Source organism: Equus caballus, chromosome 3 (genome assembly GCF_041296265.1).
Source record: "Equus caballus isolate H_3958 breed thoroughbred chromosome 3, TB-T2T, whole genome shotgun sequence".
Taxonomy (NCBI): domain Eukaryota; kingdom Metazoa; phylum Chordata; class Mammalia; order Perissodactyla; family Equidae; genus Equus; species Equus caballus.
The window spans coordinates 22642009-22668199 of NC_091686.1; the positions used below are offsets into that span (position 1 = coordinate 22642009).

The 26191-nt window shown below is 39.3% G+C and overlaps 1 protein-coding gene across 6 annotated transcripts in view; it reads left to right on the forward strand.

The window, feature by feature from the left end:
* HYDIN (HYDIN axonemal central pair apparatus protein) overlaps positions 1 to 26191 on the forward strand; it is a 335806-nt gene that overhangs the window by 49591 nt on the left and 260024 nt on the right. For all 6 annotated transcript variants that reach the window (XR_002806835.2, XM_023637294.2, XM_023637295.2 and 3 more), the window contains exons 6-7: positions 8905 to 9104; positions 15591 to 15715. Coding sequence is in view for 5 of the 6 variants with exons in the window: in XM_023637294.2 (XP_023493062.2) it covers positions 8905 to 9104; positions 15591 to 15715 (325 nt within the window). In the remaining variant the exon portion in view is untranslated. The remainder of the gene's footprint in view (positions 1 to 8904; positions 9105 to 15590; positions 15716 to 26191) is intronic.

Sequence of the window (26191 nt, forward strand, 5' to 3'; positions counted from 1 at the left end):
TGTTAACATATATTATGTTGTCTAGGTGTACAGCAGTAATGAACTATATTGCCAGCGTTTTGAAGTCAAGTGCGGCTATCATAAAATTTTCCACAATCAACAATTTTTGTTGGCAAGGATAATTATAGGGATTTTATTTTCTTCCTGCTTGGAATTCGCCCTCCCTAGCTCTGTCTGGGTCACCCCGGGAACCCCAGTGCCTATCCCAGTGCCTGACACACAGGAAGTGTGCAGTAAATATTTGTTATATGAGATAAGTAAGTGAAAATTAATATCAAAAAAATAGGGAGGAGTTTCTTTACCTTGAGGATGGCCTGCAGATGATAAAAGCAAAAGCATATAGAAAGGGTTCAAATATCTTTTTGCACCGTGAATGTATTAGATGTTAGCTTTCTCTCTTGTCATTTCAACCAGAAGAAAGATGGCTAAGTCCTCTCCAAGAAGAGTGTTTCTCTCCATTTTGTGTCGCATCTTCAGTGAGTCATGTCGCTACTTTTCAGCTTCCCGGACTTGATAAACATCATTTTATAATACGGCTAACAAGGATGTTGAGAATTCTCTTTATGAAGAACTCTTGATAGTTTAGTTCCCAAATAAAGATATGAAAAATGAATAATATTCTTTCATTCACTCTGTGTCAGGCCCAGTTCTATGAGTCAGGATGTCAGGCTCCCTTGGAGAACAGAACAAGCTTTGGCCTTCATGGGGTTTATGTTCCACAATGAATAAACAAACAAATATATAATTTAATGTCAGATATTGACATGATGGAGAATGGAGAGTAGTGGGGCTCCTGTTTCCTTCCAGTAGGAGGATCAGGGAAGACTTCTCTGATGAGGTGACATTTGGGCAGAGAACTAAATTAAGCCATGCAAATATCAGAGGGAAGATATTTGTTTGGGAGAGGGAACAGCAAGTTCAAAGGCCCTGTGACTGAAACATGCTTGGCAACAGGCTCGAGGAAGTGCAAGAAGGCCAGTGTGGCTAGAGCAGAGGAAGCTGCTGGAAGCAGGGTAGGAGATGAGTTGGCAAAGGGTGAGAACATAAAGGGTCTTAGAAGTCATGCAAAGTAGGATAGGAAGCCACCATAAAGTGTTTAAAATATTTTTACTGTGGAAGCTTTCACCATAGGTAAAAGTAGAGAGAACAGTATAGTGAACTGTCATCACCCAGATTTTCAAGCTTTCAGCACATGACCAATCTTGCTTCACCCATCTGGCCCCCTGCCCCAGAGGATTATTGAAGCAAGTCCCGTAGTTAATGTGACCACAATAGCATTATCACACCTAAAAAATGACAATAACTCCTTAGTATCATCACATATCTGGCCACTATTCAGATCTCCCCAGTTGAGTCATACGTATATATTTTTAAGTTGGTTTGCTTAAATCAGGATCAAAATAAGGTGCTGATTGCATCCCCATCAGATTCTGTAGAATGGTCCTCTGTCCTTTCTATTTCTTATAAATTGGTGGTTAGATCTAGAGGCTGGATTAGATTCATGTTTAATTTCTTTTGGCAAGAATTCTTAGGTGATGTGGTACTTCCTATTTCATCACATCAAGAGGCACAAAATGTCTGTTACGTTTTGTTTTGTTTTTGTAATGATTCAGTGAAGATCCTGAGGTACATTCATACGGGAAAGAGAAGTGCTTGATCCTTTCCCTTTATCTACCCTGGCAGGTTTTGATTAGGAATGACACATCTGGCTTACACTTTAGGATCACTCTGGTTGTTGCATAGAGAATAGACTGAAGGAGGTGTGAGGCATAATGGCTAGCTGCCTACCCTTGACATCCGTCTTCTCTTTCCTCATTCATAAGAGAATCACAAATTTTGATTGGACTCATTGCTGCCTGAAATAAAAGATTGCATTTCTCAGCCTCCTTTGCAGCTACCCGTGTCTCAACGTTGGCCAATGAGATGTGAGCAGGATTTCTAAGGCCTGTACTTGACGAGAGCTGACACGATGGGGAGGTGCTCTGTTTTGCCCTTCGGCCTTCTCCTTCTGGCCTGCAGCTTGGCTGTGAGAGATAGCTGGCATCCCAGGAATCACTCTGCCTCCTGAGGTGACATTGAGGATGGATGCTGTGTGCTAGAATGGTAGGGCAGGGATTTAGGAATTTGAGTCTCTGGTGACACTGTGGATACCAGCCTGGCCCACTGACTTCTGGACTTCCTTATGGGAGAGAAATAAACTTCTATCTGTCTAGTTTAAGCTGGTCTTATTTTGTTCTGTTCCCTGTTAAACGTAGCAGAACTGAACCCTGATGAATACAGGGACACCAGGCTATTGTAATAGTTCAGGCACAAGATGAGGATGATTTAGACTAAGGTGGCGACAGTGAAGGTGATAAGAAGGAGGTGGATTAAGGATATATATTTTGATGGTAGAGCTGTCACACTTTGCTGATAGATTAGATAAAGGGTGTAAGAAAGAAAGGAGTCTAGTTTGACTCATGGTATCTTGGCCAGCAGCTGACCAAATGGTGGCACCATTTCCTGCAATAGGGAACAGTGGAAGAAAAGCAGGTTTGTGAGGCTGGGTGGGGGTAAGGTAGGGAATCAGGGGCTCTGTTTTTTTATATGTTAAATTTGAACTTCCCTTTAGTCATCCAAGTGGAAATATCAAGTAAGCAGTTGGATGCAATTATCTGTGGTAAAAGGGAGATGTTGGGGCTAGAGACAAGTATTTGAAAATCCTAAGTGTAAAGATGGTACTTTCTACCAAGTGGTGGATGAGATGATGTTGGGAGTGAGTGTAGACAGAGGTTGGGAAGAGGAAGACTTGTCAACAGAGGATGAACTAAGAGGGGTAGTTGTGAAGTGGGGGGGAAACCAGGAGATTGCAGTGCTCTGGAATCTGAATGGATGAAGTATTTCAAAAGGGAGGGAGAGCTCAATTGTGTCCAAAGCTATGAAAAGTGGAATAAAATAACGATGTAGAATTAGCCATTGGCTTGGCAAAGTCACTAGTGAGCTTGACAAGAAGAGCTTCTGTGGGACGTTGGGTTCTGAAACCTGATGGGGTTGGTTGAAAAGAGAATGGAAAGTGAGGAGGTGGTGATATTGAGTATAAATAACACCTTTGAGGAGTTTTGCTGTAAAGGGTAATTGGAAGAATGGGGCAGTAGCTGGAGGTGGATGTTTGGGTCATGGGTAGGTTATTTAATATTTAATATGAGGCTATTCAACTATGATTATAAGCTGATGTGTGAATGTTCAGTAAAGAGGAAAAAACTGCTTCAGGAAAACTCTGAAGAAGCCAGAATGATTGAGATCTAGTACACAAGGAGAGCGGTTGGTCGTGGATGGGAACAGCAGTGAAGGCAGAGTATGTGGATATAGAGACAGGTAGATTGGTAGATTTAAGGGTAACTTAGCAAAAAAGCTGGAGGAAATGAATTCCCTTAAGTAGATGATTTATACATGAATCGTGAAATAACCATGTTATCATTGTATATTAAGGATAAAAATGGTCAAAATAAATTTGGAAGCCTCCGGTCTCTTTTTAAGCCAAAGATCAAAGGCATTCTTTTCTTTTCTTTTTTTTTTTTTCTGCTTTATCTCCACAAACCCCGCCCTGAACACAACTGTATATCTTAGTTGCACATCCTTCTAGTTGTGGGATGTGGGACGCCGCTTCAACGTGGCCTGACGAGCGGTGCCATGTCTGCACCCAGGATCCAAAGCCTGGGCCACTGCAGTGGAGTGCGCGAACGTAACCACTCGGCCACGGAGCCGGCCCCAGGCATTCTTTTCTAATAGATGGAGAAATGCAGATGCTGCCAGGAGGCTGAGACCCCCGCTAAATCATGTGAAGAATCAGAGTGGTAGAGGAGGAGGCCTGCAATACCTGATAGTCTCATTTTTAAACTGATTAGGACTGGAGAGCTGATTCTTGCCTTCTGAGCGGTGAATTCAGATTGAGAAGATACTGTATAATAAATACCTTTAACTGGTTAGGGAATTTATAACATTTCCAGGGACACCAAGTATTTAACTCACTGACTCCTAATTAGATCTGGCTTTAGCTGTTCCTCCATCAAGGTTAGGAGTGGAGAGAAGGCAGAAAGAGGGTTGGGAGGGCTTACCCACACTGGCCGTGCTTGCCCTTGAATGCCTTGAGAATCATTTGTTGCAGGAGAAGCCATCATTTTCCTTTGCCTGAGACTTTAAAGGACAGAATTATTGCCATGTTTGCTTCCTATCATGGAGCTAATATAAAATCAAGATTCATTCTCTTCTCAGAAAGTCAAATCTGCCATTATCATATTCTCCTGATGGTTTCTTAAAGTTTGGAAGAGGGACATGTTGGAAGGAAGGCTAGCGGGCAAGAAATGGATTGGAAGTTTCATCTGGAGAGCATTGGCATATAGGGTAATATTTTAGGGCATAAAGTAATTTATGGCTAAGTCTCTCATAGTAGAGGGGAAAGAGCTCGGAATAAATATTTTGGCTCCGAGTGGTGCCCTGATTGCTCCTAATCTAAGTACAGGGGAAGGGAGTACATCAACTGAAGTAATTGCTTAGCTTGCAGGCTGGCAGAGCGTCCCAAGTCACAACATCTGAAGGGATTTGAAGCCAGTAGAGCAGTATACAATCGTCTATTACATAATCTAATATAGTCATGTTCAATACAGAACTTCAGAGATTGGAATATATTTTTAAAGAGTTGTTTAAAGAATTTCTTCTTATTCTTTTATGAGTGTGTGAATTGATTATGAAAAAATATATAATTCTGATCAGACATCAGATCTTACTCATTTGGAAATTTGAAAAGATTTTAAAACATCCTCATGAATATTTCAATTAGCCTCCCAAACTATTTTCAGCTGTCTTCAATTCCTTATAGAACAAGGCAGAGAATATGTAAATGTAGAATAAAATAAGACAAATTACTTTGGGATCGCCTCTCATGCTGGATTCAGCAGCTTTTGCTCTTTCTCTCAAAGCCTCAGTTAATGTCAAGTTTCCACATGTGCCAGGAGCTTTCCAGCTTCTAATTCCCAGCAAAACCTTTGCTTGATGGTTTTGAGCTCCTAAGAAAGAGTGAAAACAGTACTTATCTCTTTAGGATTCTGATGTGATCAGACTACACTGCTTCATTGTTGAATTCTGTGCAGTTCTCTAGGATCAGGTATTCTTAGTGTAATTTGTACTTCCTTATGTCTGAATAACAGAATTTTGAGCCTGGCGTTACCATCTAGAAACCAAGATCCATGGAAGAGCTAAGAGTCCAACAACTCAATTTTAATGAATTTCATGAGTACTGTCCATTAATTTTTATTACTCACTCCCACCTCAGGACCTTTTCATTCACAATTCCCCTTGTCAGGAACATTCCACTCCTACATCTCCCTGACTGGCTCCTTTTGCTCTTCAAGTCTCCATCCAAAGGTCACCACCTCAGGGAGGCCTCCTTGGTTGTTCTAGCCTAAAGTAGCCCCTTCGCACTTTATCACTTGCCCATGTTTTATTTTCTTCAAAGCCCTTGCTGTTTTCTGAAATTATCTCATTCTATTATCATCATTATCACCAGATTATCATCATTATCATCCTAATGACAAGAGTAAACAGAAGTTGAGTTTTCCCTGTATGCCTTACACAAATCATCATATTTAATATAACGTTTTAATAATGACAGCCTACATCGATTGAGTACTTTTATTACTTGCCAAATGCTAGGCTAAGCATTTACCGTGCTGGGCCGGGTCAGTGTCATCTCTTGCCTGGACTACTGCGGTGGCTTCCTAACTGGGTTCCCTTTTCCCATTTTAGCCTCCCTCTAGTTCGTTGCCCACATAGCAACTAGTGATTTTTCTAAAACGTAAATCAGGTACGTCAAGATCAGCTTTCAGCATCATTGATGATTTCAGCCATCTTGTGGTCTTAGCAATGCCTTACGAGATCCTGCGTGATCTGGCCCCTCCACACCCCTGCTGTATCTCTGACCTCACCTTACCTTGTTCCCGTCCAGCCACAGGCTCCAAATCACACTTTGCCCAGATTGCCATCCATCCACGTGGTTTCATTTCTCACTTCACTCAGGTCTGCTGCGATGTCACCCCCCTCACTGGGCCTCTCCTGACCACCCTCTATAAGAGAGTGCTCCAATCGCTCTCCACCCCCACGTCATGCTTTATTTTTTTCACTCCCCACTCCCACTGTGAGTACTAGATTGCTCATTTTCCTGCATTCAGCAAATATTTGTTGGATATTTACCAAGTGCTAGGCCCTGTTCTAGGCACTGGGTATATCTGTTAACACAGAGATATTGAGGGAAGCATACAACAGACTCAAAATAGATAAAATAGATAACATGTTAGATGACTTTAGGGGGAAAACTGAAGCAGGATGAAAGACTAAGGAGCAGGGGGGCAGGAGAGAGAAAGTTAAGTTTAAAATGAGGTATTTGGGGGAGGCCTCAGGGAGAAAGTGGATGATTATGAAGTCTCGAAGGAGACTGGGGAGCGAGCTCTGCGAATAACTAGAGGGAAGTGTGTTCTGGGCAGAAAGAACATCGTGTTCAGAGGCTCCGAAGGAGGAGCACCTCTAGCATGCTCAAGGAGCAAAAAGGGAGCCTGAAGCTGGTTCAGAGTAAGGGAGGGGAGAGGAGGAGATGTGGCCAGAGAAATGACAGAAGTGTCGGGCCGTAGCACTCATGAGCCCTCCAGCTCTCAGCTTGGGAGAATTTGAACAGAGGAGTCCCGGAGCTGACTTACATTTTAACTGGATCCCCTGGCCCTTGTGTGGAAAATAGACTTTAGGAGAGCAAGGGTTGAAATAGAATCCAGTTAGCCCAGGATAGATTGGAGTGCCAAGGGCCAGTGTGGCAGGGTGGAGATGGCGAGAAGTCATCATGGTCTGGACATATTTTGAAGGTCAGTCCTACAGGATTTACTGAGAAATTGAGAAATAGAGCAATCAAGGATGGCTCATTCCAGGATTTTAAATCCAGGCCACTGGAAGGATGGGGATGTCAGTGCTGAGACAGGGAGGCAGTGAGGGAACAGATTTAGGGTGGAGGGAAGGTCATGGGGAGGACCTCAGCTGGCATTGTGGAGCCTTTGTGGTCATGAGTAAAAGGCTCCCCCTCTGAGCCGATGCACTAGGAGCCAGCAGAGTGGGCTGGATCTCAGCCCCCACCCCTTCCCCTCCGCAGGGCATCTTTATGCACAATTGCAGGCAGTGGCATTAATCAGGGACTTTGCTTTGGGACGTGGTGAGTTTGCGTCCAATGAGATGCTGACTGGGCAGCCAGGTATGAGTTCAGGGAGGCGGAGCGACTGCAGCTGTACAGGCTCTGCCATGGGAGCCGTCCTGTCTATTTCATCTTTGGATCTATTTATCTAAGTATTGCACTGTATACTAGATATGCTTTGTTTACCTGTTTATTGTCTCCTCCATCATTTCATAAGCTCAAAGTGATGCATATCTGTGCCTCCTACTCAGTTGTATTCCCAGAGCTACCTCAGTGCCTGGCTCCTGAACACTTCATAAACATAGTTGAATGAATAAACCAACTGGGGATACCACTGCTTTGTACTTGTCCTGTGGGCTTCATGAAATTGAGTGCATGGCCGGGTCTATGTGTCACTCTATATGTCAGATATTCCTATTCCCACTCTGTGACTAAAACCTCCACCCCTGAAGACCGTTTATTACATGATTACCAGAAGGACATTCAGTTCAAAGTGGACTTTACATTTATCAAGCTTGCCTTGCAGCTAAAACACACACTAAAGTGATGGGAAAACTTAAAATGAAGAAAAATACACCTGCTTTAGATAACAAATTCCTTTCATAGCGTCTTCTGAGCTTCTGGCCTGTTCTTGAGGGGAATGTTAACACTTTCCCTTTACGTTTAGTTTTGCTTGGTGGTGAGGGTTTACTTTTAACTTTTTCTTTGCTACATGGAGGATGAGAGTTCCATTTTTCTATGCTATGAGATGATATAAAGGGAGACTCAATTCAGCATTTCTGTTGCATTTAGACTCAAGACCAGGGAAGATCCATGCCCAGGGCTCAGCATTTTTATTTGGAATGGCTTTGCACAAGAGGTGAGGTGTAAGCTGGGCTGCATATCAGTTAGCTATTGTTATATAATAACAGACCGCTTCAAAATTTAATGGCTTAGAATAATAAATGTTTATTATTACTCACAAGACTAGGATCCAGCTGGTCTTAACTGGGCCCACTCATGCATCGGGTGCACAACTCTGCTCATCTTGGCTGCGATCTCTCACATGTCTGGGGCCATGGGCTGGGCTGGCGTGGCCCTGGCTGGGACATCTGGGCTCTCATTCTGCAGTAGGCTAGACCAGGCTTGTTCACATGGCAGTGGCAGGGTTCCAAGAGAAAGACTGGAAATGCCCAAAGCTTTTTGAGGCCTCAGCTGGGAACCAGCATAGCATAACTTCTGCCACATTCCACTAGTCAAAGCAAGGGGTGAAGAAATAGACTCCACTCGTGATGGAAGAGCTGCAAATTTATATTGCAAAGAGTGTTGACATAGAGAGACCATTAATTGGAGACATCAGTCTAACACATGGGCTTGAAGGATAAATAGGTAGGATTTCGAAGGAGGATGAGAGGGAACCGCTGTGAACCTCCCCTGATCTAAAGAAAAATATGCCTTGACTGTCCCCCACCCCACCTCCCTAATATCTGGGAAACCCATGAAGCGTAAGCTTCTCTACTGGCTTGTAGGTTTTATCACTTGAACTGTTCTCTGTCTCTCAGAAAAGGGTATCTCATTGAAAGTGCATCTGTATATGTCTTGAGACGGTTTCATAGAATACATTACGTTGTTTTGCAAGCTCCCTGGCATACGGTCGTATTTCTTGCACAGTTATCTTGACCATGTTGGTGTTTCCACAAATAATGATTCTTCTCTCATAGGATTACGCCCATATGTTGACCTGTGTTACTGAAAGAGAAAAGTTTATTGTACCCATCAAAGCTAGAGGTGCAAGAGCCATCCTGGATTTTCCTGACACACTGAATTTTTCCACTTGCCCTGTCAAGTACAGCACTCAGAAGATTCTGCTGGTACGAAACATTGGCAACAAAGATGCTGTGTTTCACATCAAAACTCATAGGTATGCATTCCTTCGGCTCTTGTTTGTGATTGATTATAGCTAAATCTAGTCAGCACAAGTAATTTGCTAGAATAGCAGTCGGGGTAGAAGTGCTTGTTACAATCTTCAGCTGCAGGATTGATGCTCACTGATGTAGAGCAGACCGCCACAGGAGGAACAGTCTGCACACGTCCCACCCCCCTTGGGGGCAGGGGGACTGTCCATTTTTAGATTTCAGGCCACTTGTTTGCCCTGCAACCTCAGCTCTCTGCTGGGTTCAAGAAAAGTTGTGATTTTGTTGTTTATCTGTTTTATTTTGATTATTAGAGTGAGAGAGAGACTCTTCCCAGCTTTCTGCATCCTTGGTGGAAGCAGGACTCTGAACCACGTTCAATAAATCAACCATCAAAGGCAAAGGAAAAGTTCTTTTGAAAATCATTGTCACCTGACATTGTCCATAAGCACCTGTCCAGCTTTTGTTTGTCATCTCGTGGTGAGACTCCTGCATTTTTACTGAAGGAGAAGGAAGCAAGTTGTTCAATTGGTCCACATGACTTAGAAGGAACCAATCTTTCTTGATTTAAAAAAGGCCTCCCCAAACTACCGTCCATACTATACATTAAACACTTCCTGTTATATTGGTATTTTTCCACTGAAAAAGCGAATCCACCCCAGGCAGAAAGCAAGTGCAGGCAGCATATCTTCCCAGACTGTTTGGCTGAATCTTAAAAACTACACATAAGTGGCAATTTCTTACATATCGCATTCATGTAAAGTGAAACAAAATCACTTCACAGATTTAATAGTGTGAATTGCAGGAAATGATCTGAAACTTTTCCATCCATATAAATATAAAGGTGAATCATCTTTCCTAGTATAGAGAGACTTCTAAGGTAAAATGATGAGTCAACTCAAGGACTAGTCAGGCATCATAAAGGCATTAGAAACTCTAACCCAACCTTCCCATTTTACAGATGAAGGAAGTAAGGTCCGAAAAGGGAAATGACTCCAAGTTCCCTCAGTAAGTTAATAGCAAAACCTGGAATAAGACAGCATGGACCAGTTCTGGGCTTATTCACCCGCAGATCCATTTCTCGCCCTTCCCCTGCTCTGCTCAGTATCGCTGTGGGGCCATGTTAGCCCTCCTAGCACTGAAAGGAGATTGGAGAGTGGGAAGAAGCCAGGATATTTCTCGTCCTCCCTCTCTGACTTCAGTAGAGTCCTCAGCAAGCAGGTGCGTCTCCTCTATGCTTCTATCTCCTGTCAGACAGGCCTGCCACTGTTCCAGCTTCTGGCAGGTCCCCAGGGTCTGATAACACTTCTTCCTCTCCTTTTGTCTCCGGCTCCGTGGTGGGAATGGCTTATTGCTGTTACTAATCCTTGATCTGCCCCACTGTCTTAAGCTGGGCTTTTCATCTCTCCCATTGTCTGTGTAAACAAGTCTCTCAATTAAATTCCATGATATTTTTGTTTTCCTGTTTAGACTCTGCATGAAATAGTTTTATGTTCTTTCGACAAAATGCATGTTTTCCAACCATGTTGTCAATTCTGTAATCTACCTCAAATCCTTCCAATAAATTCCTTTTCTCTTTAAGTTAGCCAGAGTTGGTTTCTCTTGTTTGCACCTGAGAGCCCTCATGGCCACAAAGAGAAAGGATGCGGTTGGATTTGTGGTCACATCGTATTGAATCAGGATCTCTTGGGACATCCCCTGACAAGTATCCATTCTAAAAACGCATGGGTGATTGTGTTGCCCAGACAGGGTCGAGGACCATTCGTTCAGTTAACACGATCACCAATAGACATGGTAGAACATGGGAGATAGCTTGAGAATTTGGAGTCAAAAACCCAGGGTCTACTCTTGGTCTTGCCCCTTTTAGAGTCAATATACAGTTAGAAACAATATCTCCCAGGAAATTTTTTACAAAACAGATCATGTTCTTTTCATTGAAATAATGACTTAATTAATGGTTATGTTTATGAATAGTTAGGTTCGTATAAATTATGAAAAATAAAATTTCGTTTATGTGTCTTTGCCCCATTAGAATGTAGCTCCTCAAATGCGAGGAGTGTATCTAACTCTTCATTTGTATGTCCTCAGCATCTAGCAAAGTCTCTAGAATAAATAAGTGCTCAATAAATGTTTGTAGAATGCCTAACCAGCAATATATCACAGAGGCAAAGCTACAACTATAAACCTCTACAATAATTTAAAATAAAAAACATGCTCCAAGGACTATAAAAGAGGCATAATGTTTTTCACACTAATAAAAGGAGCTGCAACGTGCTATAAAGTGTAGAGAGAGCAGAAACAATTACTCTTGAACTTTATTATAAATTTGACCTAAATCTTTAGTAGGTACCAGAATAACTTGGACTATTAAAGTAGGATTAATTTTGGAAGGTGAAATTGAAAGGATTAAGAAACAATTTCAAAATCTAAAACCTTGAGTTATGAATCTGTTAATAAGAAAGATTATCTGAAGAAAAATCCTAATATTATATTCAATATTTAATATAGTAGAACCAATATTTACTGTTCTGCTAAAATATTGCATCTCTTGGGTGGAATAGTTTTAGTTTTAAGAGGAGTTCATAGTGGATTAAACAAAAATTCAGAATCTTTCTTGTGGCTCATGATTTTTAGCAAACCCAAGTTCCCTCCCTAACTAACTTATTGGATATTAATGAGAATTTGATATCAAAACCAAACATTTTGGGAGACAGAGCCAGCCTTATACCCTTCTACCTCTTTGTAAGAGCATTTTTCTCTCACTTGATGTTTTCTAGCCTGTTCAGCCTGTCTGCCTTTAGTAAAGTGAAATGCAAAATCAAATTATAGACAGTGTTTAAGCACCAGAACTTAATACACTCTACCCAATTAACGTCTGATTTATTGAGAAAGCTTAGGCAGCTCTAAGTAGATGGCTATCCCAGGTGCTTTTCTAACTACTGAAGAAGTTTAGCGTGATGTGAATCCAACAATTAGCACAACGGGAAGGATTCTGTTACCCTGTGTGGAATTTGGATTTCTGGAGGTCCTGGTGAAGGGTCGCCTTGTCCATAGAAAATTAGCTTGAGGTCTGCAATGCACCATTCACTTCATTTCAAAACTCTTCCTTTGCTACCAAGAAATGTTTGTAAAGAAAAGGAAAGCACAGTGTAGAAAGAAAAATATTAGGAACTGGGGAAGCAAAGATAGAAGAAAATAATGCCACGTTGTTTTCAAAGCCAAGAAACTGGACTCAATTCTCAACTCTGCAGATTCTTACTGAAGCCGGAAGGAAGGAAGGAACTTTTAAGACTATGAGACTCACTTTCATCTCCCACGAATCAGAGGTTCTCGAGATCCTGAAAGTCTGCTCTTTTTCTGTGCCACCAAGATGTTATAAAGGTTAATTAATGATTATAGATTTTTAAAATTTCCCTTTAAAAGTTGATTGTAATTCAACTCAACGACATCTTCTGAGCGGCTCCTGTCAATGAACTGTGCATGGGGTGGCGAGAGACACAAAGACGACTCTAACCAGGTGGCTTCTGCCTTCGGAGTGGTTCAGGGTAGGCAGGAAGCACTTGAGCTTGAAGGCAGGCTTCCATCTCTGCTGCTCCACTAGCTAGTTTGGAGCATCTGTTTTCTCTTGTCTAAAATGCAACCAGTGATATTTTCTTTCTCAAGATTTTTTTGAGAGTTAAAACAATTGATGTGTGTAAAGTCCCCAGTGTAGTACCCAGCATAGAGTCTGTGCTCGTGAAGTTGTGATTGCTTTCCCCGTCTTGTCATCTCAAGTCTCTCACTCTTGAGAGAGGCAGGCATGAAAAACAACTACAGTACAAGGTGCACTGAAGTAAGATATAAAAAGAAAGTTACAGCCTCTGAGAGGAAGGAGACATTCTTTACAAGAGGGAGGAACAGGGAAGATGCTGCATAAGAGGTGACTTTGAGTCTGGGCTGTGATAGGTGACTTCAGAAGAGTATGACATATGGAAAATGGTGAGTATTCCTGTGCAACCCTAGCAGTTCTGGAAAGTCAAGGTCGGGGCACAGTCTGCCTGGAAGGGAGAGGAGGGAAGGGAAGGAAGGCTACGGGTGAAGAAACTAAACAATCCCATCCCGTCCCACCCCAGCCTGACTTGGAGCGTAACAGATGTGTAGGATATTTGGACATACGTATGTGTTTAATGAGAATGTGAAAACTATTTGGGAGCAGATTGTGTGGGACCTCGAATGCCTAGGAGTTTGAACTTTATTATGCAGATTATGAGGGCCACTGAAGGTGTTTGAACAAAAGATGGATGTGTTTTTTATAATATCTCTAGAGCAGTGTGAAGGATTGAGAGGAGAATGATAAAAACTTGAACTTGAAAATCTAAGCACGCAAGCTCATCTCCAGATAAAAGGCTCATCTTTTATCTAGGAAATGAGGGACATAGCAATAACAATAACAAAAATAATCATAAACACTTGTTTAGCACTTGCTATGTGCCAGACATTTCTCTAAGCTCTTGATCAACTCCTTTAGTCCTCACTACGACCCTAAGAAGTAGGTGCTGTCATTACCCTCATTTTACAAATGAGACGACTGAAGTTCAATGACTTGCCCAAAGTCATGACACAGTTGAGTTTTGAACTCATTCAGCTGGCTAAGTGACTAGTAACCGCTACCCCATAGTGTCCTACAGCAATGCCTAGGGTTCTTTGGAGGATTGGTGCCATAGGTGTGGGAGAAGGACAGGCAAAGGAATGGGAAAATACCAAAGTGAATGGAGAGGGAGAGCAAAATAGAGAGCACCGAGAAAATAAACAATTGCCATGGCAGGAAGCACCAGAGGTCCTGTAGTAGTAATCTCAGGTGCCACCAGTGCTACCCTTGCCATAAGTTCTGTACCTTCATAGAAGAAAGCCTAGGTTTTCTGAAGTTAAGTCCATTATCTAAAAGGAAAATTTAAAGAATGAAGACTCTAAAAACAGTTGTGATTGAAATAAATAATCAGAAACAACTTAGCCTGACAAATATATTGTACAACACATTCTTTTGAAAAACTAGCAATTTAAAGAAGTGAAATGGACCATGAAAATAATTAAATGGGCTGGGTTTCCTATTTAGAAGGAAGTTATTTAAGGTACTTCATGATCAGATCCAGATTCTTTCTTGGTACTCCCTTCCAGGACAATTAAATGAAACTATTTCCTATTCCCCAATCCACCCTACCTCCTCACAATGTCTGCATGCTCAAATTCTACTTTCAAGACACAGAATTTGTCCCCAGTTTGCCTTTCCAAATGCATTTTCCACCCTTCTCCAGCCTGCTCTCGCCCAGGAGGCTGACCGGTATGGCATCGGTCAACAGGCTCCCATGCGTCTGGCTTCTGGTTGGGCACAGCCACTGGGAGGCCCAGCAGGCAATCAGACAGGAGAATGTGAGATCAGGACACTTTTCCTCCTAGTGTCTTTCTTGTGAGGCACCTGGGCTGGCCATCTCTCTTGACTAAAGCTCCTTGCTTCCTATAAGGCAGCCTTATCTTAGGACTCTCATGGGTTTCAAAACCACTCCTTCTCCTTGGTTCTTTGGGCCTACAGGTGGTAACAACTCTGCTATTAATAACCCTGGACAATTGCATCATCTCTTGTAGTTCCCCTCCTTCCTCCCCTTTTAAATAGACCCTTTGTTAAACTGTCCTCAAATTATCCTCATGTAATTGCTCCATCACTTTCCTTTTGGGGCTCTGGTATATTTTTCTGTTATGAAGCCTTCTTTTCTCTGAACTCTCGTAAAACTTGGTTTTTATCCCTTCAAAGGTACTGTTCTTTTGCAAATTACAGTATTTGCATACATGTTGTAAGTCTGTCTTTCTGGAATCACTCAATGAATGTTAGATTTGTAACCATGGGCCCTCCAGGACCAGTTCAACTGACCCCATCTCTTACCAACAGAGTGATTAAGAATTGCCTTTCAGAAAATCTGTGAAGTCACATATCCAGGGCATGCACAAAAGAAAAAATCTTGACCTGAAATGAAAAGATCCTCCTTCCCGTGGAATCCAAGGACCAGGATATGACCCGAACTCGAAAGTCAGACTCTTCTTATCAGAAGCAAGGGGTCCCTCATTTAGGAAGATCCAGTGTTAAAATTCCTTCCCCACCTCATCAAAAATGTTTCGAACCCTATCGTAAAAGTTTGGAACCTCATTGTGTTTATAACCTCATCATAAATATTTAAAACCTTACCATAAATGCTTGAAGCCCACCAATCAAAACCTGCCCCACCAGCGTTTCCACGTGCCAGCCTGTTCTCCCTAACCTCTTAAATTTTGCCCCAAATCCTGAACCAGGGAGACAGATCTGAGGGCACACACCCCCTGTTCTCCCTGCAGATCAATCTGGAAGAATAAAGCTGATCTCTTTTCCCAAAGGTTGATGCCATAATTAATTGCCTTGTTTATGTGCATTGGGAAAGTAAACCGCAATTTTGAACGGTAACAATGATGTGTCTCCATGTGTGTTGCAGGCCTTTCTCTCTAGAGCCGTCTGTTGGAACTCTTAATGTGGGAGAGTCCATGCAACTAGAAGTGGAGTTTAAGCCACAGACTGTGGGCAATCACAGCCAAAGACTTATCGTGTATTATGACACAGGTATGCATTATTCTTTGTTAAAAGTCCTACATGCTAAGAAAGGTCAGATGGGAAATATGGTGAAGCAAAATAGGAAATGGTTATTCTGGTGGCGTTACAATAAGCTAAGATCCACGGGGTAAAGAACCAAAGCATGAATGCCTTAAACAGAAATAATGTTGAACCAGATATAAATTCCACCTAACGGGTTTCTCCAATGCTTGAAAGCCTCAGGGCTCAGGAGGGAACCTACACCCAGAAGTCCCACTGGTAGATTGAGGCTGTTTACATGTAAATGGAACTGAAAGGTAACTTAATACCTCATGGGTTTTCCATTTGACTTATTGCTGCATTTGTCTAACATTAAAAATGTAAGCCCTAGTTCAGAATGTTCTTGTGTGTGCCCACTAGTCTATATAAGATCCAGTTGCTTTTATCCTTAGAATGTGCAGATGTCTTAACATCTTACTTAAATATAGGACTGTGTCTGTTGCCACTAGCATTTCCTTGAAGACCACACCTGCATAATCATGAAATTTACACATTGTTTTTGCAAATATTTAGTTTATAGTCACGCAGACTGCATGTACATTTTGCAAGTCTCCAAAGTTGGTTTTTAAATTAATATTTTGGGGCTGGCCTGGTGGCTTAGTGGTTAAGTTTGCATGTTCCACTTCAGCAACCCAGGGTTTGCAGGTTTGGATCCTGGGCATGGACCTAGCAACACTTTCCAAGCCATGCTGTGGTGGCATCCCACATAAAATAGAGGAAGATTGGCACAGATATTAGCTCAAGGACAATCTTCCTCACACACAAAAAATTGATATTTATCATTCCCATTTATTATTTCACGATTTTTCTGATTTTCTTCTTACTTCCTTTTTTACCCATTTATGTTGATTGACCAAGATTGTCTGTTGCAGAAGGGCATCGTAGGGAGAAAACAGAAGTGCACAGCCAGGGAAAGAGCAACAAATGACATCTAGGTCACAGTTCAGAGTTGCTGGCTTTGTGGATGCGTAAATGAGCAGGACCATTCAAGACCTTGCCTAAGGACTGGTGGTTAAATGGTCCTGGCTCCACGCTGCCTGTCATAACAACCACAAATAACCAGTGGCACAGACTATATTTCTTTCCTTTTAATGTTGCCACAATTCACTGGCTGCTAGCAAGAGAAACCTAACCTGAAGTAGCTTAAGCAAAAGGTTAAAGTTTTGGCCCATGTAACCAAATAGTAGAAAGTTAAAAGCACAGCTCATGACACGCCAGGGACGCTGATTTTCCAAAATAATCATGGCATTTTACATTCCCACCAACAAAGCATGAGAGATGCTTCACATTCTTGCCAACATAGAGTGTTGTGGTGTTAATTTTAGACACTCTGGTGGTGTGAAGTGATGTCTTCTAGTGGTTTTAATTTTCATTTCTCTAATGATTAACAACGTTGAGCACCTTTTCGTGTGCTTACTGGCCATTCATATATCTTTTTTAATGAGGTGTCTGTCCAAGTCTCCGGCTCATTTTTTATTGAGTTGTTTTTCCTTTTATTATTAATTTGTAAGAGTACTTTATAACTTGATATTCTGAATACTAGTCATTTGTTAGATATATGTATTAATATATTCTCCCAGCCTGTAGCTTGCCTTTTCATTTCCTTAATGATATTTCTTGATGAGCAGCAATTTCTAATTTTGATGAAATCAACACATTATCATTTTTTTTCTTTTATGGTGAATGCTTTTTGCCTTCTTGCTAAGAAATCTTTGCCTTCTCCAAGATCATGAACATATTCCCCTATGTTTACTTTTAGGAGGGTAATAGTTTTAGCATCTATGTTTAGTTACTGACTCATCTTTGATTTCATTTTTGTGTGTATGTGAGCTAGGGACCACGTTTGTTTTCTTTTTTTTTCCCATATGGATTATTGGCTCTTCTCCATTCTGTTACCTTATTCTAGAACTCTAATTAGTTACCTTATTGTTCTATTACTTAATCTACCATTACTCTATTATTTGTTCCATTTAACCTCTGTGTTTTCCATTTCTCCCATTTTATGTCTCTGTAGCTTTCTCTGGATACTTTATTCTTATCCATTCAATAATCTCCTATTCAGTGAAATCTCATCTGCTGAGTTTTGCTTTTTCAATTATTATAATTATTTTCATTTCTGAAAGTTTTATTTGGTTCTTGTCGAATCTAATTGCTCTCTACTCTTATTTTTGAAGTTTTCCTATAATTTCTTAAATATATTAAGCATAGTTATTTATATTCTGTACCTGATAATTCAGGTGTATTGTCTGCTTAGTTAGTTAGCTTGCTGTTTATTATTTCTGATGGTTTTCAACCATGGTACCTGTAGGGGAGAAAAAATATGTTTGTCCTCTATTTTTCTAGGTTTTTGACTGGGGCCCCTGTAACAAAAGACAGATTAACAAGAGAAAAACATACAAATTTATTTAATATAAATTTTAAGTGACACAGAAGCCTGTATAAGGAAATGAAGACCTGAAGAAGCAGTTAAACCTGAGTGCTTTTATGCTGAGTTTGATGAAGAGTGAGAGTCGTGGAAAAATGTGATAGGACAAAAAAGGGTTTGAGCTAAGTGTAGTAAACTGGGGGAAGGCCTGTTTGTTTAGATTCCTCCGGGCATTCCTCTGTCTTTCGAGATTAAGATGCTCCTTTCCTCCAGGTATAGGAAGGCACCTCTCACATGAGGGTCTTACCACCTGCTTCAGGGGCAGTTCAGAAAATCTGTCTTGCACCTGCCGTTTCTCATATTCCTTCAGGTTGAAATATTCAATATGCTAAGGTGCCAGATTTGGGGGTTGTGTGTCCTGATCTCCATCATATCTTGTGCCCCTTCGTGTTTTGTAATGTTTGGATATAGCGTCCCCACTTTGGGAAGGCCCTGGACTTTATGTCCTGTCCTAGGCACACAATGGGGTAGTTAAAGCAGAAGTTTGAGGGTTAACAAAAGCCCTTCGAGTAAAAGACAGCTTTGCGCTGGATTATTTCCCAGCATTCTTCACTGTACTTCGATGTCCTTATTTTCCTATCAGGTTAGTGATGAATTTTAAAGTAGTTTAAAAAATATTTTATGGAGTATTTTAGCTAATTCAATCTCCAGTTTAATCTGCTGCTTAAAACTGACTCCAATTTATCCTTTTTTCACATTGTTCAGCATTGTCTATAGAGTATTTTATCCTTTCCCACTATATAATCCTTTCTATTATCATATTATGAACATGGTTTATCCCTCCATGTATGTAGATTTTCTTTAATTTCTTTCAGCAGTAGTTTTCTGGGTATAGGCCTTGAACATTTTGGTTAGATTTATTCCTATATATTCATTGGTCTTTGATGATCATGTGATTTTTTATTACATTTTTTAAATTGAAGTATAATTCAGATACAGTAAGATGCACAGATAAATGTACCGTTTGATGAGTTTTGAGAAGTGTAAATACATGTGTAACTACCACCCCGTTCAAGATACAGAATATCTATCACCTCAGAAAGTTCCCACATGCCCTTTCCAGTCCATTCCTCCATTCCCTATCGCAGAGGTTCTGATTTCTATCACCCTCTATTAGTTTGCTGGTTCCTGGACTTCAAATAAAGGTACTCATACAGTATACACTCTTTTGTGTCTGGTTTCTTTCATTCAACATAATGTTTTTGAGATTTATTCATATTGTTGTGTGTATTGGTACAGTCATGTACCACATAACGATGTTTCAGTCAGTGACGGACTGCGTATCCTACAGTGGGCCCATAAGACTAGAACCTTATAGCCTAGATGTATAGTAGGCCATACCATCTAGGTTTGTGTAGGTACACTCTGTGGTGTTCACACAACAAAGAAATTGCCTGACGACGTATTTCTCCGAACGCATCCCCATCCTTAAGTGACAAGTGACTGTAATTTTCTTTTTGCCCCTGAGCAGTATTCCACTGTGTGATTATACATAATTTATTCATTCTCTTGTTAACACAACTTTGGATTGTTTGATGTTTTGGGCTATTATGAATAAAGCTTTCATAGCCATTCTTGTACAAATCTAGTGTGTATCTGTGTGTGTGCTTGCACACGCTTGTGTACATATGTTTTTATTTCTCTTGGGTAAATATTTAGGAGTAGAATTGTCGGATCATAGAGGAGTTATATACTTAACTTTACAGGAAGCTTCCAGATAGTTTCCTAAGGTGGTTGAAGTGTTTTATGTTCCCACCAGCAAAGTATGAAGGTTCCAGTTACTCCAAATACTCATCACCTCTTGGTCATGTCAGTCTTTTAATTTCAGTCATTCTGGTGGATGTGAAGTAGTATCTACTTGGTTTAAATTTGCATATGCCTAATGACTAATAATGTTAAATAACTTTCCGTGTGCTTCTGCCTATTTTTATGTCTTCTGTTCTCAAGTGTGTTTTCAAGTTTTTTGTCCATCCTTTACTGGATTATCTATAATTTTGTTATTGGCTTGTAGTTTTTATATATTTTTGGTACAAGACTTTCAGAAATGATTCTTGTGAATATTTTCTCACAATTAGTGGATTATCTTTCTAATTTTCTTAACAGTGTCTTTTCATTAGCAAAATAATTCAATTTTGATGAAGGACAGTTTATTACTTTTTTCTTTTACAGCTCTGTGGTATGTTTTTCTAATTTTATTTCCTAAATTTTTGTGTGTGTATCAAAATACAATGAATTTTGTATGTTGATCTTTTATCTACAGACCTTGATAAAGTACCTTATTAACTCATGGTTTATCTGTAGATGATTTTTTATTATGGGTATATACAATCAGTCATCTACAAATAGTGATAGTTTTATTCTTTTCCAATTTTATGCCTTTTAGTTCTTATTCTTTCTTACATAGTCTAAGCCTTCAGTACAAATTCAATAGAATGGTAATAGAACATCCTTCTCCTGTTCTCAGTCTCAAAGGGAAGTTCTCATTGTTTCATCATTTAGTATGATGTCTTTAGTGGATATTCTCTATCAAATTAAGAAATCCCCTTCTTTCTCTGGGTTTCTAAAACTTAATCTTGAATGGGTGTTGAATTTCATCAATTACTTCTGCATTTGTTGAAAGGATTATATGTTATTTCACCTTTATTCTTCTAATGCACTGATTGATTTTCAAATGCTAAATCCCTACTATATTCTGGGCTAAACTTAAGTTTTAAATATTTTTATTTTTATTTTAATAAACCACTGGATTAGAATTGCTAATATTTTTTGAGATTTGCTATTATTGTTTGAGAGTTTGGCATCCAAATTCATGAGAAAGATTAGCCTGTAATTTTCTTTTCATATAATGCCCTTGTCTTTGGTCTAAGAGAACAAATTAGTTTCATAAACAAGTTGGAAATTATTCTCCTTTTTTATTCTCTGGGAACTTTTTTTTTTAATATTCATGTTACTTCTTCTTTAAGTGGTTGAAAATTCATTGTTCAAGCTATCTGGGCCTAGAACTTTTTTATTTTTTTGAGGTTTTCAATTATTTAGTTTATTTAGTAGATGTAGATCTACTAAGATGTTTCTATTTTTTCTTGTGCGATTTTTGGTAAACTTTTTAAAAGAATTTTTCCACTTAATCTAAAAATGTAAATTTATTGGCATAAAATTGTTTGTATAACCATAAATATTTGTAATGTCTGTAGGATCTGTAGTGATATCGCCTCTTCCATTATTGATATCAGTAATTTGTGTCTTTTCCCCCTTTTTATTTCTTGATTTGTATTGTTAGGGCTTTATCAATTTTATTAGTTTATTCAGAGAACCAACTTTCAGAATGGTTTTCTCTATTATTCATTTCTTTTCAATTTCATTGATTTCTACTCTTATTTCATTCCTTCTACTTTCTTTAGGTTTAATTTGTTATACTTTTTCTAAATCTTAGGAGGGATTCTTAGAGCATTGACTTTTCAACCTTTCTTCTTTTATAATTAGACATTTAAGTCAATAAATTTTTCTCTAAAACTGACTTTATCTTCAGCCCATCTGTTTTTCTATGTTTCATTTTCATTAACCCTTAGTTGAAAATATTTTAGAATTTCCATCTTTATTTCTTCTTTAACCCATTAGCTATTTAGCAGTGTATTGCTTAATATTCAAACATTTGGAAATTTTCTAGTTTTCTTTTTGCTATTGGTTTCTAGTTTAGTTCCACCAGTGACAGAAAATAAATTCTTTATGAGTTCTGTCCTTGAAATTAGTTGAACCTTACATTATGGCCCAGAATATGTTCATTTTGGCAAATGAACCCTGCACACTTGAAAAGTGCATATCCATAAATATCAATTAGGTCAGGTTTGTTGGTAATCATGTTGCTCAATCTATATCTCTACTAATTTTTGTCTCCTTGTTTTATTAGTTATTGGAAGAAGTTTTCATTTATATATTTTGAGGCTATAAAACTAGGTGTGTACACATTTAGGATTATTATAAATTCCTATTGAATTAATCATCTTATCATTATGAAATGTCTCAATGGTTAGTAAGATTTCTGGCATTAAAGCCTACTTGATGTGATATTTTATAGTACAGCAGGTTTCTTTTGATTAGTGTGTGCATAGTACTTTCTTTCAACTTCCCTGTATCCTCATATTTAAAGTGTGACATTTGGAAGCATCACCAGGTTATTCGTGGTTTTGAATCGAGTCTGAGAATCTTGGTCTTCAGTTCTTTTATGTTGAATGCAAATACTGATATATTTGGGTTTGACTCTTGCGTTTGACTGTGAAGTAATTGTTATCATTATGGGGAAATTATAGCTGAATTTCAACAAAAGTCTTTGTGTTGTTTGTGTTGATAGTGGATGACAGTGAAAAAAATATGAGTGTTAATAAACTCAGTCAGTTATACTTTTCTTCCAGCTGGATCTCTATATCTTTGTGAGATATCATTTTCATTTGTGTCAGCCCCTAAAATTAAGTATCGGAAAAAACATGGCCTTACAATTACCTTTGGTTCTCTATATCACAGGATTTTAAACCAGGAGTTTAAAAAAGAAGGAAACATAGTCAATCTTTTTGCTCTCACTAAAATAATTGTTGGCAAAACATATCAAATTATTTTTAAAATATTGTTATCTTTCTCATTCTTTTTAATATTTTGGGCTGTATTTTTTAATGCATTTGACATGAGTACTCTAGTATATGGGTATAATTTATAAACAAACAAGTCTACATATGTTGGGAGTATAATGTCAAAAAATTTTCTTTGCTTGAGTTTTGAGACCAACAGGCATGGAGAGCTCATATATCAATAGAATCAAAACTTGAGAGACTTCAGGAATAATCTAATCCAGTCCTTAGATTTTAGAAATAAAAAACTGAAGCCCTAAGAAATTAAGTGGCTTGCCCAAGGTCACATAACTAGTCAGAAGCACAATGAGAATCCAGACTCAGACTCTCAACCCCTGTGGACTGCTTTTTCCACCGTAGTGGAGCATCCTCCTACTCTCTCATGCTGCTATGGATGCAGTTTCACTCTCTTAATCCATTGACTTCGAAATGCAGCTGCATTTTCCCAGTGATCCTCTGTCTGGATTTTCCTTTTACGTGAGTATTTAGATTGACACCTATACTTACATTTGTAGTCCTGGGCTATTTGTGTATTAAAATTTAATCATTCATGGAAGTTGATTTCTACACCCTGACGTTTTGGTGTCAACTTTGGTTCATGAATAAAGTCATTTTCTAAAGATTGCAGACAGAGGTAAACTGTCTTGCAGCATTTTTTCTTACATGAAATGAACTGCTAGAAAGAATATGCTTTCATCTTTATTGTGGGTTATCAATGACCAGAACCTATAACCTTTCGTTAGTGAAAAACAGCAATGACCGCCTAAACAATTAATCATGGAGCTTTTCTAAACAGCCATGATCACTGGCTTCTCATTTCACTAAATAAGCATGGTTGAACTTTCTGCAGCTGTTTGAAGGATGAATTGATTTGAGGATGGAAATTTAGCATGGGTTTTTCTTCATACTTCCTCAAACAGTGTTCCAGAAGGAGCAGCACTGATACTCCTCGGTGGGAAGTACTCAATTACTTTTCTAAGTTGCTGGTCCTCCAGTGGATATATTCTTGATTAAATGCAGCCAGGAGATTTTGCTTTCTTGACAACCAGAGTTTTGAACCAGTGCTCTAGCAATTAAAGAGGTCGTGTGAATTTCACCAATATCTAATATTTTGCTCATTAACATTTTCCTGCACCAGAACTCTCCCCTCCTTTCTTCCTGTGTGTGCCCTTATGTAGTGAAATCAAGTTTAGGGAATTGATTTTATCCCAGAAATGATTTACTTATCTTTTTTATTGTAATCTAAAACTGAGAAAGAACTGAAGTATCTTGATACATCTTACAAACTAATCTCTACAGGAGAGGTTAAGAATACAGTTACTCAAGACTACATTAGTAACAGCAAAACAAAACAAAGCAAAAACCGAACCAAAACAAAACAGATAAGTAAACTAGTTCTATCATTTCAATAAAACTGAGAAGTGAAAGTATTATTTACCTATTAAGAGACAAACAAATGGTTAATTGCTTAGGTTTTGCACTTTTCACCTGGGTATTGAGAAACTTTTAATCTAAAGGTTCAAGGAAATATTAGTATTCAGAATAGGTTTTTTAAAAAAAGGCATTCCTATTGAACTGTTGGTTACTTGAATAAGCACCAGAAGTAGGAGCACAGTGGTGTTTTTCTTTTTCAATACCTGGTGAGATTACTTCAGCTGAAAGGTGACATTAAGCACTGGCATAAGCAGGAAATAGAGCTGATGCACTTACTCAGCATTTTGTAAAGTATTATGTCTCTCACTGAAGAGGAGATATTTCAATTTAGGAGTCAGAAGTTGGCAAATATGCTCTTCTCACCAAAGATGTGATGATGTATTATTATTAAATATACCAGCAATAGCAATATCACTACTTCCCGGGCAGCTTTACAATTACATATATATTTTATTCTAATAAACCATAAAGAAACTCTTTTTCTCCTAAAGGCCAATAAAGGAATACCAAGATATAACATAGTAAGTAATTGTGTGATATGCTATCTTGCAGTTGAAACGACTGAATAATATGTATCTGAATATACCTATACAGACTCACCTGGATAATCTTTGTTTCCATTGTGTGATTATTGTAATTGATTATAAATGTGTGCAGTTATAATTAGAAAATCTGGCAAAACATAGTTATTGTAAAAGAAGCAAACGTTTTCACAGGGCTGTAGAGGCAATGGAAGCATTCCTTGGCCTGGTTTTCTTTTCTTCATTTCTTAATCCATAGTTTACGATGGAGAAGAGCAGAAGCTGGGACGTGCTGGGGTCAGGGGTGGTTTAGGGGAGGGGAGTGAGGGTTCCGTAAATTACACAGCGAGTGAAGACTCTCAAGTTATTAGGTGTTAGTGTTTAAAGGGACGTTAGAGGACATCTCTTTAACTCCCCTCATTTTAGAGATGAGTAAACTGAGGCCCAGAGACATTAAACGACTGTATACCTATTAAAGTTGGAGCTCGAACCCAGGTCTTTGGCATCCTCTGAGGCCTGCACTCTTTCTGTAATTCTCTACGGCCCTCTCTGCAGTTTAAGAATACTGATTTTGGCACTGCCACTGATGTGCTGGGTGAGCTCAGTCCAGTCATGTCATTTGTTTCCTGAACCCTTTAAAGAGAGAGCACCTCCGAAGAAGTTGGATTCAGCAATTCACTTGAGTGGTGGATTTGACCCTGCTGTGACCAAGAGATGAGAAGCACTCTTTCCATCAACTTGTTAGTTCCCTGGAGAATCTATGGCTCCACTCATATATTTTATTTACTGTCGTCTGTTGTCAGAATGTACCGAAACCACAGTATGAAATGTATTTGGTATATAGCTAGCTTCACATTTTTTTGGGTAAAATTAGTTTTGTTCATATTTGTTTCTGCTTGATTGATAGCAGCAAAACTGGCAAGAGGTAATGAGACTTTCCACAAAATGTTTCTTTACTAGGACATAATAAATGACGATGGCTAACTCATCTACAGTGATTGCAGCATTCAACCCCAGAAGCCAAAAAGGGACCAGAATGAGAACAGGCATCCCAAGGTCACAAAAAGATCTTAATACTGAGGCCCAGGGGTCCTACCCATTCTCACGGACTTAACGCCCCTTCCATCCTAGCAGTCGTCTAGGGACTGAGGGGTTGGGGACCCTTTTAAGATTGTCTTCATGAAAGTGGGTGTAAAAAGCAAGTACTTCAATAGCTGTGGGGACAAGACAAGAGTTATTGCTTCCTTCACTTTTTGGATCTGATGAGTTTTGGAAGATAGTGGTAAAAAAAAATCAATATTAGATGGTTCTCAAAAAGAATATAGTGGCTCTTGCTATATTTCCAGGAAGGGACAGTTTTTCAGTGAGCAACTCAAATTGATGACATTGTCTCTCTGACCCCTAGATTTGTATGAAATCAGTAAGCCCTTGGATCTTTTTCCTTGATTGG